At 37.6% G+C, this 13,862-nt stretch overlaps 1 protein-coding gene across 1 annotated transcript in view; it reads right to left on the reverse strand.

The window, feature by feature from the left end:
- Nucleotides 1-2,378: 2,378 nt before the first annotated feature.
- PARP8 (poly(ADP-ribose) polymerase family member 8) overlaps nucleotides 2,379-13,862 on the reverse strand; it is a 169,267-nt gene continuing 157,783 nt past the window's right edge. Inside the window, exons 27-28 of the mRNA XM_077752887.1 lie at nucleotides 13,488-13,572; nucleotides 2,379-2,757 (exon numbers count right to left, since the gene is read on the reverse strand). Coding sequence (XP_077609013.1) covers nucleotides 2,655-2,757; nucleotides 13,488-13,572 — 188 coding nt within the window. The 3' untranslated portion in view covers nucleotides 2,379-2,654. The remainder of the gene's footprint in view (nucleotides 2,758-13,487; nucleotides 13,573-13,862) is intronic.

A 13,862-nucleotide genomic window follows, 5' to 3' on the forward strand; every position in this document is an offset into this window, starting at 1 on the left:
AATAAATGATTACCTTTGCTCAGTGGGTTAATGCTAAGTAGTAATGGCTACACAATTAATACAACTGTTACAAAGCATCAGTGAACAGACTTCAAATATTATATAAATACAATACAATATCACATGTTTGGAATTATCAAATATGTTAATAAGTAATATCTTAATGGAGTGACTGAATCAAGGCATGATAATGTTTAAACTTCTAAATTTTAAGGACCTACTTGGAAGCATGATTCATTTACTAATGACATATTGAAATTAGATTCTTTAAAAATAAAGGTTAAGTATCAGTATAGTATAGTAATTCCAATATCAAACGTTCAATTAAAAGATTGGCTCTCATACTTAACAATATTTGCTTACAAAAATTCTGACACTTAATTTCTCAAAACAAACTTAAAATCTGTCATTCCGCACTGCAATAGCTTTCAGTTAGTTACTATCAGGAGACATCTTATCATCATAACAGATGTCCGTTGTCTCTAATAGTTAGTGGGCATTAAAACTATCAACTGCTTCCCCTGCTCTAAGAGGTGAATCTACTTTTATTCTTAAACTGGCAGTAGAGATTTGTATTCTTCTGGTTTTTCCTCCCTAAAATACTCTCTCCCGAGTCCTCCAAGTTACCCAGTTCACACTCTGACACTACACTCCTCGCAGATCACTCAGGTTAGAACCTTAGTGGATTAGGTCCACGGGTCTGAAACGATTCTTGGGGGCACGACAGTGAGTTTCCGGACTTGCCTCAGGGCTGCTAGTGGCCCCATAGGTGGGGCTCCAAGACCTCCCCTTCCAAAGCCTGCCATTATGTCTTCACAGTGTGTTATATATAGAATGTGCCACAAAAATAATTTGAAGAAAGTGATTTTGATGCTTAAACATGTTTTTAAAATGCAGTCAAAAGGATCTGGGAGACCTGGGGAGTCTTGGCAGAAGGAAGCAAGTTGTCTTTTTGTCCCATGGAAAGTCTTCAAATATCTGGTCACGAAATACTAAGTGAGATACGAGATCTTGGCCCTGCCATGCCTCAGCCTGGCTTTGAGTTCTGAGGCACAAGTCAGAACGGATCAATGTTTTAAGTGGATCCTATCACAATGATTAATATCCCAACCACATCAAGTCTATTTTTGCAGAAATAAGTGGCATTATCAATTATTTACAATATAAGAAAACAAACGACAGGTAAATACTTAAGTAGCAACCCTTAACGATGTGTGTGACCTTTTTGCTCACCTTTTATGCCAAAGGAAATAAATACAGAAGTTACAGCATTATACTTGCAAATGACTACACATTTTTACTTTTTTTCTTTCTAAATAAATTAGAATCAGGTATGAGCCTTGATTCAGGGTTTGAATAGAGTGGCAGACTTGCTAATTAAACTGCTCTCATGAATGGCCTTATTCCAAAGACATCATGTAGTAAAATAAACACTGTCAATTCAAACTTATAATGAATAAGAATAATTTTAGGACCCAAAGAAATAGGAATGATTTTGATGAGCACATGACTCTTGAAAGGAAAATGCTGAGAGCTGGTGTTATTGTTCCCTATAAACCTATTTGTGTTCTTTTAATATAAAAGAAACTTCAAAGTTTTTCTTCTTTCTCAATACGAAAAAAAATAAGCAGAGGTATTAGATGAAAAAATATAAAAAAGCTGGTGTGGTATAAATAAATTTTAAAAATGTTCCATTGTAGCAAATAAAAATATATACTGTTTGTTTAAATTCTGAGGCCCTTCTTTTAAACATATAATCACTTGAACATAGATTTAGTCCACCTGGGGCATCTGTGTTCCCCAAATTATAGTTGTTAGAGAACCTTATAAAAGAGTTGAATTTTAACTGAAGGAAAAATTATTTAAACAAACAGAAAAATTGCTTGTAAATATTTTCAGTGAATGAATGGTGATAAGTGCGACTCATATCTTAGTTTATGTCCAGATTCCCTGCTTACTGAATATTATTTTCTCTTCATTAAATGGGAATGGAAGCATGGAGCCATGCCTTCTCTGTTGGCAATATACATATATGTGAACACATGCACATATATGCACAATCACACCTTTTGATGCTTGAATCTATAGATATGGACATTACATACTCTCGGGCAAAGCACTGCATCTAAGACCTAATTGTTTTTGTTTAAGAAAGAAGTAACAGGAGAATAGGAAATATCCCCTCCCCAAACATTTGAATGTTCATACCACTAATTAAATAGCACATCTGAATGTGCAAACATACTTATTGCAAAGTATTGTATAGATTTAGATGTCATTATAAAATGTTCTCGGTTCTATTCTGGTAACCTAAAATGTCGGTATATAATACCAAATTTCCAATTAAAGAGTTTAATATAAAAATATCAGCACAAAACTGTTTTTTCAATCTGTTTATTGTGTGAGCAACCCAAACTTCAGTTTAAGTGCTGTTGTAATTTTATTACTAGATTCCATAACCCTACAATTGATAAGTTTTATACCATTTTAGGTATATTTAATGAGATACTTAGAAATACTAAGAAAAAAATCAGTATTCAAAGGATTACTTTTGTTTATAATAACAATAAATTATTTTATCATCTTCTTCAGTTCAAAATCCAGCTTTGAACCCGAGGAAGGCTTTCAAATCGTGTTAATTAAATGGTGGTCCTTTACCCAGTAGCGGTTTGATTACCAATTACTCGAAGGATCTCTTTGTGAATGCCTCCTTCTTGTGTGTTAATATTTGCATCTCCAACTTGGCCATCCTCATAGCTAAAACACAAAAAAGAAACACAAGACATTTAAAAAGATGAAACATTCAAAAAGCATTTCAACCACCTTAGAAATGCTATCTGGTACCTGAAGTACTGCTGAAGGGAATCAATAGTGAAGGAGTTATTTCTCCGCTGGATTTAATAATGTGTCTGCATTACTAAACACATGATTATCCTACCTCGTGCCTTGATTTGCCCCTTCTTTCCCTTCTTAATTTCAACCTCTTCACCCCCACATAAAGCACAGCTTGTGCTGCAGGAAGCACCCATGTTTCTGGTCTTGGAAGCATTTTCCCATGGTGGCTGTTACACAAAGTCTACCGTGGAGGACACACCAGCTTCAGCTTTATTTTCCTTAGCTTCTAAACTTCCCAGCCCCACTCCAGCCTCAATCATTTATTTATTTCCTGATCTGTGACACTCTTAGAAGTCACCTCACTTTCTGCCACTGCTCTTTTGCCATGCCCGCCCACTAACCATCGCTCGGTTGTGACCAGTGGCACATCTCCTCTCTTACCTCTGGCTGCTCTACGTAGTCTGACTATACAAGACATTCTTACTTATGCCGGTACTTCACATAAGAACGCAAGCGCGCTAAGTGTGTAGCTAAGCTATAGGAGTGAAAATAGAACATTAAAGGACAGCAATTACCAAATCCTTTAGAAAGGAATAATTGCATTTTAGATGATTCTTCATTTCCTCAAATAAACTTACTTGGGCAGTAAGAATTTTCCAAGAATGAATTTTTAAACTTCCATGATAACAGTCAGAAGTACAATAGGTGATGAATTAATTTTACTTCATAAAAACGACTTCAAGACAGAAGCTTTAGAGAAGTGGTAATTACTTCAAAATAGATAACCAGGGCTGTAAGCAGTCTCAAAGATTTATATGCACCACTGTCTTTTCCCTACCACATAAAAATTCTCCTGAAATAGCACAATACAGGAAAATGAAATGGATGACATACAGCAATGAGAACTCAGGTCCTTACATAATCCACTGCTTAAACACCTAGTGGTACCTGCATTTATATCAAATTTAAACTCCTGAGAACTGACCCACGGTTGCCTATCAACTTGTTTAATTCTTTCCATATAATTATGTGCACACACACACACAAGACACCCATAGTGAAACATCACTGTACAGAAAAGAAAGGGATGTGTGGTATATAGCCCAGTTAAAATTATTTTCTCCAGAGACCAAACTGTAAGTCTTGTGTTAATTAAGTGGAAAATGTTCCAGTGAAATGTTTTAAGCACTGTCCAAATCAAATTTGGTGCTTTGTGGCAAACTATGTGAAAGATATATTTTATTGGGCAAGTAAAATACGCTATACTGGCTTTTATACAAATCCTGGCTATCCACAGGACTAAGGGTAAATTAAGCCTTCCACAATACTTAGCCAAGGATGGAGAGCCAAGCCAAGGATGGAGAGGCAACCTGGCTTGCAGGCTGGTTCCAAGGGAAATAATAGTGTTTACCAAGCCAATCCAGCTAGTTCCTCAAGGATCTGGATTTTGGAGAGCAAAGACACTGCCAAAAAGAGAGTGGGGAGACACAAACAAAACCGTAGTGCCCATTACACACACAGTCCTCATGTAGCTCTTCTCATTTTCCTGATACGCATTTATGTTTATTCTGGGTCTACGGTATCTGTAGTAGGGGATACACACCTGCTATGTCCTCTGAACACTGGTCACAAAGTTGAATGGCTTACCTGATACCCATACTACCATCTCTATTCCTTTCAACTTAATACTGACCTTTGAGAGTTACATTCTAACTTCTCATACCTTCAACGCACTGCAATCATTCTTCTGACACTCTACTGAACATACTTAACAATGGCTGCCCATGGGACCCTAGGTGAGGAATCTCACAGCTACGTCTGCAGTATGTGATACAGCTGACCACTCTTTTTCCTGATGCAATACGATCTCTTCACTTCCTCGTTGACTCTTTGATTATTAATCCTCAATTTCCTTCACTGCATCCTCATCCCTAGCCTTCCATTTCAATGCTGGTTTTATCCACAATTCATTCTCCCTGTTTTCTCTTCTCATGATATGCAGAATCTCAATTATTTCAATCTCTCCCACTGTTTTAATTATCACCCACAGGCTGATTCCTAAACTATATATCTAATTCTTACATTTTTCCCTAACTATAATTTTCCCATAGAAATCACAAGTCGAGTGTATTCAAAACTGGACTGAACTTTTTTTTACCCCAAAAGTGCCTTTGCTACCCTATCAAAATCTCAATTTGGAGTACCATCATCTACCCACTCTCCCAACAAGATAACTTCAGTCCTTCTTGGCCCTTCCATGTGCCTGATTCCAGTAAATCACCAAGTTATCTTGCTTCTGTTTTCTTAATTATTTCCAGTTGCATCCTCTCCATCTGATGCCATTACCTTCATTTAGGCCTGCATTATCATTCATCTAAATAAGGGATTTTCAAGTTTCAGGTTATGTACAATTAGCGGGTTCCAAAATTAACTTAGATTGTCCAGACTAGCATTTTTCAATGAAATTATGTCTGAATAGGGTAGAGAATACTGAATGCACCACACAAAGGATGCATTGTTTTTTTTCCCCAAGTCACAATGTCAAACACATTTTCTTTTGTAGTGAGAAACACCGACCTAGATGACTCTTAATAGCATTAGAGCTGATCTCTCTGTCTCCATACTTATTCCCATCATCCCTCCACTAAGATTATTTTCTGCTCTGCTACAGTGATACAAATGGCCTCCACTTTACTTGCAGGACAAAATCCAATGATAGTGGCATGGCACACCAGGTCCTGCATAACTCAAACCTAAACTTCCTCTCCAGTCACATCCCATTCTCCCAACACCCTACGTCCATCGAATGGAAGGGCCTGCTATCCCCAAACACTATGTGATCCACAATACTTTAAAAGCATCTGTAGTTAATGGAAAGGAGATGAGGCTCACATTCTTTAAATAAATGATAATAACTTAAGACAGAAGGAGCACAGGGTGAGGGGAGAGCAAGATTGTGGGATTGAGATTGAAAGTATTAGGAAAAATGCACGTTTTTCCAATGTCAGTGAATCCCACAAGCAAGAATAAAACTGGCCATGGGCATTCAGGTGTCTTAAACTACGGAGCAAATGTAATAAGAAAGGAAAGACAAACTACCATTTGATTTGGTCAACTGGCAGAATCCTTATATATGTAATACTAGTGGCATTTGGGCACTTACTACAATACGGCATACAGAACATTGTGCAACTATTTATTAGTATGACAGACACTCAGGTGTTAATTTAACAGCGAAGTCCATTTATGTCCAGAAAGCAACAAATTAAAAAAAAAATGGAGTAAGAATAATATCACAGGGAAATGGTATACTTGACCAGGGTTTCTGAAGAAGGAAAAATGAAACCATCTAAACGGAGACTAAAATTACTTATGTTCCCAGCAGTATAAAAAGATTACTAAAATTTTAATAAAAAATAAACCAATCTGCCTAAAAAACTATGAGAAAGAAAATAAGACAGCAGATGAAATTAGCTGTTTGGAACTCTCTGGGTATATTATGAAATTTCATGGATAAAAACTTTTGAATGTATTGACAAGCTCTATTCTCAAACTGATGTAGCAGCTTTGTGACAGCTTTAAAGAATGGCACACACATAGATTTGTTTCCGGGCTCCCTGAATGTGGAACCCAGAAATGATGGCACTGTTTTTCATTAGCAATAAAGAGGAGAAATTCACTGTGAACTGATAGTCAGCGCTTCTCCAAAGTTCCTGAAGATATCTGATACTGTAACAGCCTTGTCTATGTCACAGCTCATGTACAATTTCTTCATTAAGTTGGAACATGCAGTCTTTTGTCACTGCTTTCATTCGCTATGTGTTAAGTGTTTCTTGTGAACAGAACCCATTTTATGAGGGGAGATAATAAAGTTATGCAAATACTGTAAGACTGGCAGCGAGGACAAGCAAATTTTACAATGAGCAAGAACGAGGAAAGGGGTACTTGGGTGGCTCAGTTGATTAAGCATCTGATCTTGATCTCGCGGTTCGTGAGTTCAAGCCCTGAGGCGGGCTCTGTGCTGACAGCTCAGAGCCTGGAGCCTGCTTCAGATTCTGTGTCTCCCTCTCTCTCTGTCCCTTGCTCGCACTCTGTTCCTCTCTCAAAAATAAATACACATTAAAAAAAAAAGAGCAAGTAAAATTTAGAGTAAAGACACAAATCATGTGTGACTGGGAAGTCATGAAAGACCCCATGGAAAAGACCATGTAGTTAAGGCTTGGAAGACCAGTGAAGGCTGAGCTGGTGAGAAGGCCCCATCATTTGGACTGACAAAGGCACGGTAATGGGAAAAATAATTCCAAGCTGCTGTCAAGAAATGACTTGGATGGGGGCGCCTGGGTGGCTCAGTCGGTTAAGCGTCTGATTTTGGCTCAGGTCATGATCTCATGGTTTGTGGGTTCGAGCCCCGCATCGGGCTCTGTGCTGACAGCTAGCTCGGAGCCTAGAGCCTGCTTCAGATTCTGTGTCTCCCTCTCTCTCTGACCCTCCCCTGCTCACGCTGTCTCTCTCTTTCTCTCAGAAATAAATAAGTAAAAAAGAAAAGACTTGGATAATAATTTTACTTAGTCAGTGGTTTGTGAGGTTAACTGAAGGGAAGTAAAATGGTCTCTATGTTGCAGAATACCATGTTTTTGTTTGTTAAAAACTGCCAGTCTATATGAACAAGGTATAATCAAAACTGCTTTGGGAATATCAATGTGATACAAACAGTATGATCTTAAAATTTTACATGCATAGAAATGGAGACTATACACCAAAAGATTAACTGTATTTAACTCCAAGTGGGAATATTATGGGTGATTTTCTTCTTTTTGCTTGCCTTTGATTTCAGTTTCTATACAATGAACAGGTATCACTAGTGTAATAATGCTAATGTTTAGTAAATTTGGCATTGTACAAGATAGATTAGCGATAATGAGAAGCATGGAGAATAACAATCTTTTGGTGGACCCGGGGGCAGAGAATGATATATCCATGGAAACAAAGGTATCGAAAGGAGAAAGCTGTAAAAATATACTGGGAGCTGATGACTTTGGTGCACAAGGAAAAAGAAATTAAGAACTAGAGCTTCTTAGACTTCAAGTCTTTGATGTAAAATGACTGCATAGATTGAGAAAGCGAGAGCCTGATTAGGGGATTTAGCAATGTGGTCCACTCTGTACATACTGATTTTAAGGTATGATAAGACTTTTCTTTTAGTGAGCAGTTAAATGTAGGCATTTCATTAATTCCTACTTTTCTGCTAAGCACTGTGCTGGGCACACAAAGACAAATGAGCCATACAGTCCTTGACCTCAAGAAGTATACAGAATAATGGAGAAGACCATGCATAAGGATGAATAACCCAATGACAAACACACGTTCACGGCATCACACTGTAACACCAAGGAGTAGCACAAAGGAGTCTAGGAAAGTTCTGGGGAGAACGGAAAGCATACGTTGAAATTTAAAAGATGAGTAGGCATTAGATAAATTACTTTCAGCAGAGAGAGGAAGAGAAAATCCAAGCTCAGGGAGAAAGGAAAGAGGAAAAGCATGAAGGTCTGGAAACTGTAGCATACAGTTCAGGTTGTGAAACATAACATCTGGAGGTGAGAAATTATGGGCAATGAGATCTAGGGGCCATGAGGTGGGGGACTAGATCTCCTTGACCTTCCAAGGCGGTGGCGCTGAAGGAAGAACAAAGGGCTGGGGACTTGCGTGGTTCCCTTTGTAAAGGACATGGGATTTCATCTTATAAGAAGCAAGCAGCCCTGAAAGAGTCTGAAGCAGGAGAGTGATGTGGCAGTTTAAATCTTGGAAAGGGATCTGGGTTGCAGACAGTGAAATTGGATTTATTATAGGCTGGGGATAAAGCAAAGTTCCTGATCTTATCAGCTTGATGTCACACAGCTTATGTCACACAGCTTCCCTGAGCCATGACCCAATGGTTTGTCTTCCAACTTTATAAATAAGTTGTCTGTCTCCTCACCACATTCCCATTCAAACACTGTTTTGTTTTGTTTTGCAAAATCATGATGAAACTTCTCTTCCTTTTCATTAATGGCCATTATACAGTTGTTTTACAAATTTTTCTTATATCCTCCTCTTTAGATATATTTTAAACTTTGACCAAAAATAAAAACCATACATAATCCCAAACACTGTCCTTTACTGCTTTGTCTTTGTTCATTCATTAAAAATGTACTGAGAAGCATCTGTGCATTGGGTACCACAAGGGGTGGGAGTGGCGGTGGGTGCTGCAGCGCATGCAGAAGAGTAAAAGAAAAGCAAGATCAGGGGTGCCTGGGGGGCTCAGTCAGTTAAGCTTCCGAGTCTTGATTTTGGCTAAGGTCATGATCTCATGGTTCGAGCTCTGAGGTCCATGTGGGAGCCTGCTCGGGAATCTCAACCTCTCCCCTCTTTCTGCCCCTCCCTTGCTTGTGCACGCATGTACTCTCTCTCTCAAATAAATAAATGATAAAAAAAAAAAATCTTAAAGATAAAAGGAAAGCAAGAGCAGGAGCCTGCCCTTTGTAAGATCACAGCCTCATTCTGGAAAAGTCAGATTCAATGAAAAAACTGAATTTTAGATGAAAGTTCTGCAGTGTGAGGTGAGGACACCGGGAAGAAAGCTTAACTTTGGGAGCTGCATGTAAGAGGTGATATTTGTGCTAGACCTTAGAAGATAGATTTTGGATAAGAATTGCTGAAATTTATTTAGCCCTGAGATCTGTTTGACTCAGGAACTGAAAATACCCAATCTCTTCTCTGCAGACTTGCCTGATTTGGTCCTTCCTGTTCTTAAGTTTCTGAACTTATTGGCATGTCTTGAAAAATAGGAGGGAGTGTATATACCTTCACTTTATGTAATAGACAAAATATGGAAACAATTCATTTGCAGATCTGCCTGCTCTATCTAAATCAAAGAAACACTAAAGCATTAAAAAGGTAGGTTGTAACATCAAGTAAGCAGGATATACAAACCTAGCAGTTCTTAACTTTTCCTGGGTCCCAGAGAGTTGAGGGGAAAAGACATATTCTTACCTCTAACAGCCNGCCTGTTAACTTGCCAAATTATCAATTACCTTCTCCTCAATTTTATTATTTAATAATCCTATTAATGGAAAATAACAATAGTAAACCTTCCTTCTCTTGCTCCAAAATTCCTCATTCACTGTGAAGTAAACATCTTTGTTGTATATGACTAGAGTAAAATATATCCATTTGGTTTTTGCATCTCCTCTTTCGGCCAGCCCAGCTTCTAGCTAGCCCCTTTTAAAAAACACTGCCTGATTTCTAAATATTGGCCTTCATGTCTTTGTGTACCTGTGTCTCAAGCCCAATCATGAAATCGAACTTTATCAAGAATCCCTAGGCACCTAAAATGGGCTAGAATCTGTTCAAAATATCTGAATTATTACATTTTGCCTAAAGCATTAAAATTTGATTAAGTTCATTCACTGCGAAATCATCCAACAAAATTTTTCAAACTTATTCTTTTTTTCTAAGTGATATCTTTCTTTAAATTTTACTTTCAAATGTTTTTGATGTAGTCCTCGGTTTCCTAAAATATCTCCCCAATTCTTTCATTCCGTGCTGTTGTTTACTTGTTGGAAAGAGTAGGAATAGGGTATTAAATGAGTGTTTTATTATCTCCATTCTAGAAATCAGATTAGCATGGAAGTTATTTTAATTTTTTAGTAGTTTTGCTTAATAATAGATAAAAAAAGGAAGCCACATTAATTTATATCCTACCATGAGGCCGGACTTCTAAATACAGAATCAGACAACGTTAACTAAAAAAATCAGAATAAAATATTAAGAAAATAAGATTTTCTGCCTGATAACAGCATATTTGTGATATCTCACTTCTTTCTCATCAATGTATCTTTTCTTAGATGTTACCACTCACTGGGGAGACACATAACTCACAGAACTCTGTGATTATATACTTTATAAAGAAGCTGATGGTTGTAATTAGAATGTACATTAATTAGCGAATGGATTCTCCTTTTGATGTGTTTGAATCTTATCAATTTTCCTTTATTAGTCCCTTCTCTCCTGAGGGTGCAGAGAAAAAGGATGAAATCACATTTGTATTTATAAAGAAATGAAAATCATTATCTTAACAGAATTTTTTTCTTTAAACTATTTGTAAAGTATCTAAATATACCAGAAGAATTTTATTCTCTTTTCTTCAGGTGGTCTTTCCTCAAATTTTTCTTCTAATAAATACAGAAATCCTTCTCTCCAGACACACACATAATACACACCGAGCACATATATTCCTACAAATTTATGTTATACATAATTTATGTGAAATTTCAAAGAAATAATGCTAGAATGCATACTTAAATATCTATAGTTGTTTATTTGGCTCAATAAATTTGAATTCTGGCAAGATACTGAAAAGAATAAATTAACTAACGTCAGGCTAAGGAGAAGACTTTGGAGTTAGTTTCTAAATCATAGGTCACCCAATGAAACAACTTTGTGACTGATGTGTCTATTGGAAAGCCGAGCTTTTAACAGTGGATAACAGTCACTATGGTAAGAAGCACCTGGGTGGCTCAGTCGGTTAAGCATCCCACTCTTGATTACAGCTCAGATCATGATCTCATGGTTGTGAGATCGAGGCCTGAGACTGGGCATGGAGCCTGCTTGGGATTCTCTTTTTCCCTCTCTCTCTGCCCCTCACTTCCTCCCTGGCTCCCTTGCCACTCTCTCTCTCAAAAAACAAAAACAAACAAACAAAAAAAAAAAAAAAATTAAGAAGAAAGAAAGAGAGGGAGAGAAAGAAACAAGAGGCGAAAAAATATTTAATGAGTGCCTTTCAGTGGAGACCTGCATTGTGCCAACTTTGTGCTCTGAATAACCCTAAGCCAGCATGCGGAGAGCTTCTCTAGGAACCTCCAGACCCACATGGCAGCCTCCTCTACCTTGCATTCTGACCCAGGAGACGGATTTGTATGGACTCTATCAATATGCTCCTTTGCCCTCTACTTTCTGGTAGGGTTTGAGTCTCAGCAGGACACTGACAGCGGGGCAACGTCCAGGTTTTCCTTGGTTCCTGGCCCACAAGGGCACCTCGGGCTATGTGTAGACTTACACATACAACTCCTTTCAAAGCTGCTCAACTGGAAAGTGTTCTCCTACCAGGTTCTGATCATTGTTTCTTATTCTTGTCCTTTTGGCCCTTTCTAAGTATGTGTAGGAAAAGCCATGGTGTTACTAGATCCAAGTTCCCCTATAAACCACACCTTTTTGAGTACTTGTGGAGGAGAGAAATTATGGTATTTTGGGGGCGCCTGGGTGGCTCAGCTGGTTAAGCTGCCGACTTCGGCTCAGGTCATGATCTCAGGGTTCGTGAGTACAAGCCCTACGTGGAGCTCTATGCTGACCGCTCAAAGCCTGGAGCCTGCTTCAGATTCTGTGTCTCCCTCTTTCTCTCTGCTCCTCCCCTGCTCACACTCTGTCTCTCTCTCTCAAAAATAAATAAATATTAAAAAAAAATTACAGTATTCTTCACGGGCCGTGAGTTTCCTGTTGGGATTCTCCCTGATACAGTAGATATATTGTGCTACCATATGTACTGATGATACTCTATCGTACTTGCTGATGAAGCTTAGGAAAGTTATACTACATGGTTAACATCACCTAACTGGTGAGCTTGAACTCAAACTGTCTAACCAAAGTGGGCTTTTTCTACAATACTTATGGCTGCTTTGCCATTAAGAAAAAAAAAAATCTATGGATATGTATATGCCTCACAATACATAATTTACATATTAATATAAAAAATACAGAAGATACATAAATACATAATATATAAATCAGTGTCATTAGAAAGTCACTTTTCATATTATCCAAAAGAAAACCAGGCTGTTCATAAAATTTTCATTGTCAACTGTCAATAAGGTAAGAAATCAAATGCTATAGGCATAGCATGTTACAGACACATTATATATTGAAGCAATCTTGATGCAGTCATTTTGACATGGCTTATAAAATGACCCAGTGCATTTTTCCATCTTCTCTTTAGGAGACTACACAAAACTATAGAACAGAAACGCTCAATTCTTCCCCAAAGTCCTTCCTGTGATAGGACCAGGGATGAGGAAGAAACAGGCATGGGAAGGGATTGGGAGTCAAGCAAAGATGGGTGAAAATCAGGGAGGTTTACTGGACTCATTATTTATTTAGGGCTGAACAACTGTACTATTGTAGTTTCATGCAGCTCTTTTGTTACTGCTGTGTCAAAAACTCCCTATCAGTATGTCCTGCATCAACTTTTATAGGGATAGGGCATTACTGTTTTCTTCATTCCCAGTTATAATATTTTTTAAACCCATAAATAAAGATATATGTGTATATCTATGTTACATCTATCTGTGTGTATGTACATATACCTATATACACATGCGTATATACATGCACACATAGATGGTTAAAGAGATGGAATGTTTTCTTCAGTTCTTCTAAGTTAACAGCATTTAACTATAACTCCATTTCTTACAGCTCATTAAAATAAACACACATTAAGATAATGAGAAATTACCTGTCTATTACATATTGGCAGCTAAAATGACCATAAAAAAAAAATCAAGTCACTACTATCCCATTCATGGGGAAGACAGTAAGACACAAATGTGAACCGTTACACTTACACAAAAAAGAATCGTGTGCAGACATGATCAGTATTTGGGACGACCCATATCTCTCCATGTTTGTGCAGGTCAGGTGAGGTGATCACTGTAAGTGGAAGATAAAATTAAAGAACTATCTTATTCTAAGTTACTATATCCCTGCTCTTAGAATCTAAAAGCAAAAAGTACATGCACAGACTAACATATGAAAAATGTTTAACCTAATTAGCTATCAAAAATGTAAGTAAAAACAATGAAATGTCATGTAACAATTTTATGTTGTAAACACTATCAGTGTAACAACAGGAAGGCAATAACTTGTGTACTATCAAAAGCAAATAGTCCTGACTTGGGAACTATGTGGAAAGCAACTTAGTCTCCCATGTAACTATCAAG

Source organism: Crocuta crocuta, unplaced genomic scaffold (genome assembly GCF_008692635.1).
Source record: "Crocuta crocuta isolate KB4526 unplaced genomic scaffold, BGI_CrCroc_1.0 scaffold409, whole genome shotgun sequence".
Classification (NCBI taxonomy): Eukaryota; Metazoa; Chordata; class Mammalia; order Carnivora; family Hyaenidae; genus Crocuta; species Crocuta crocuta.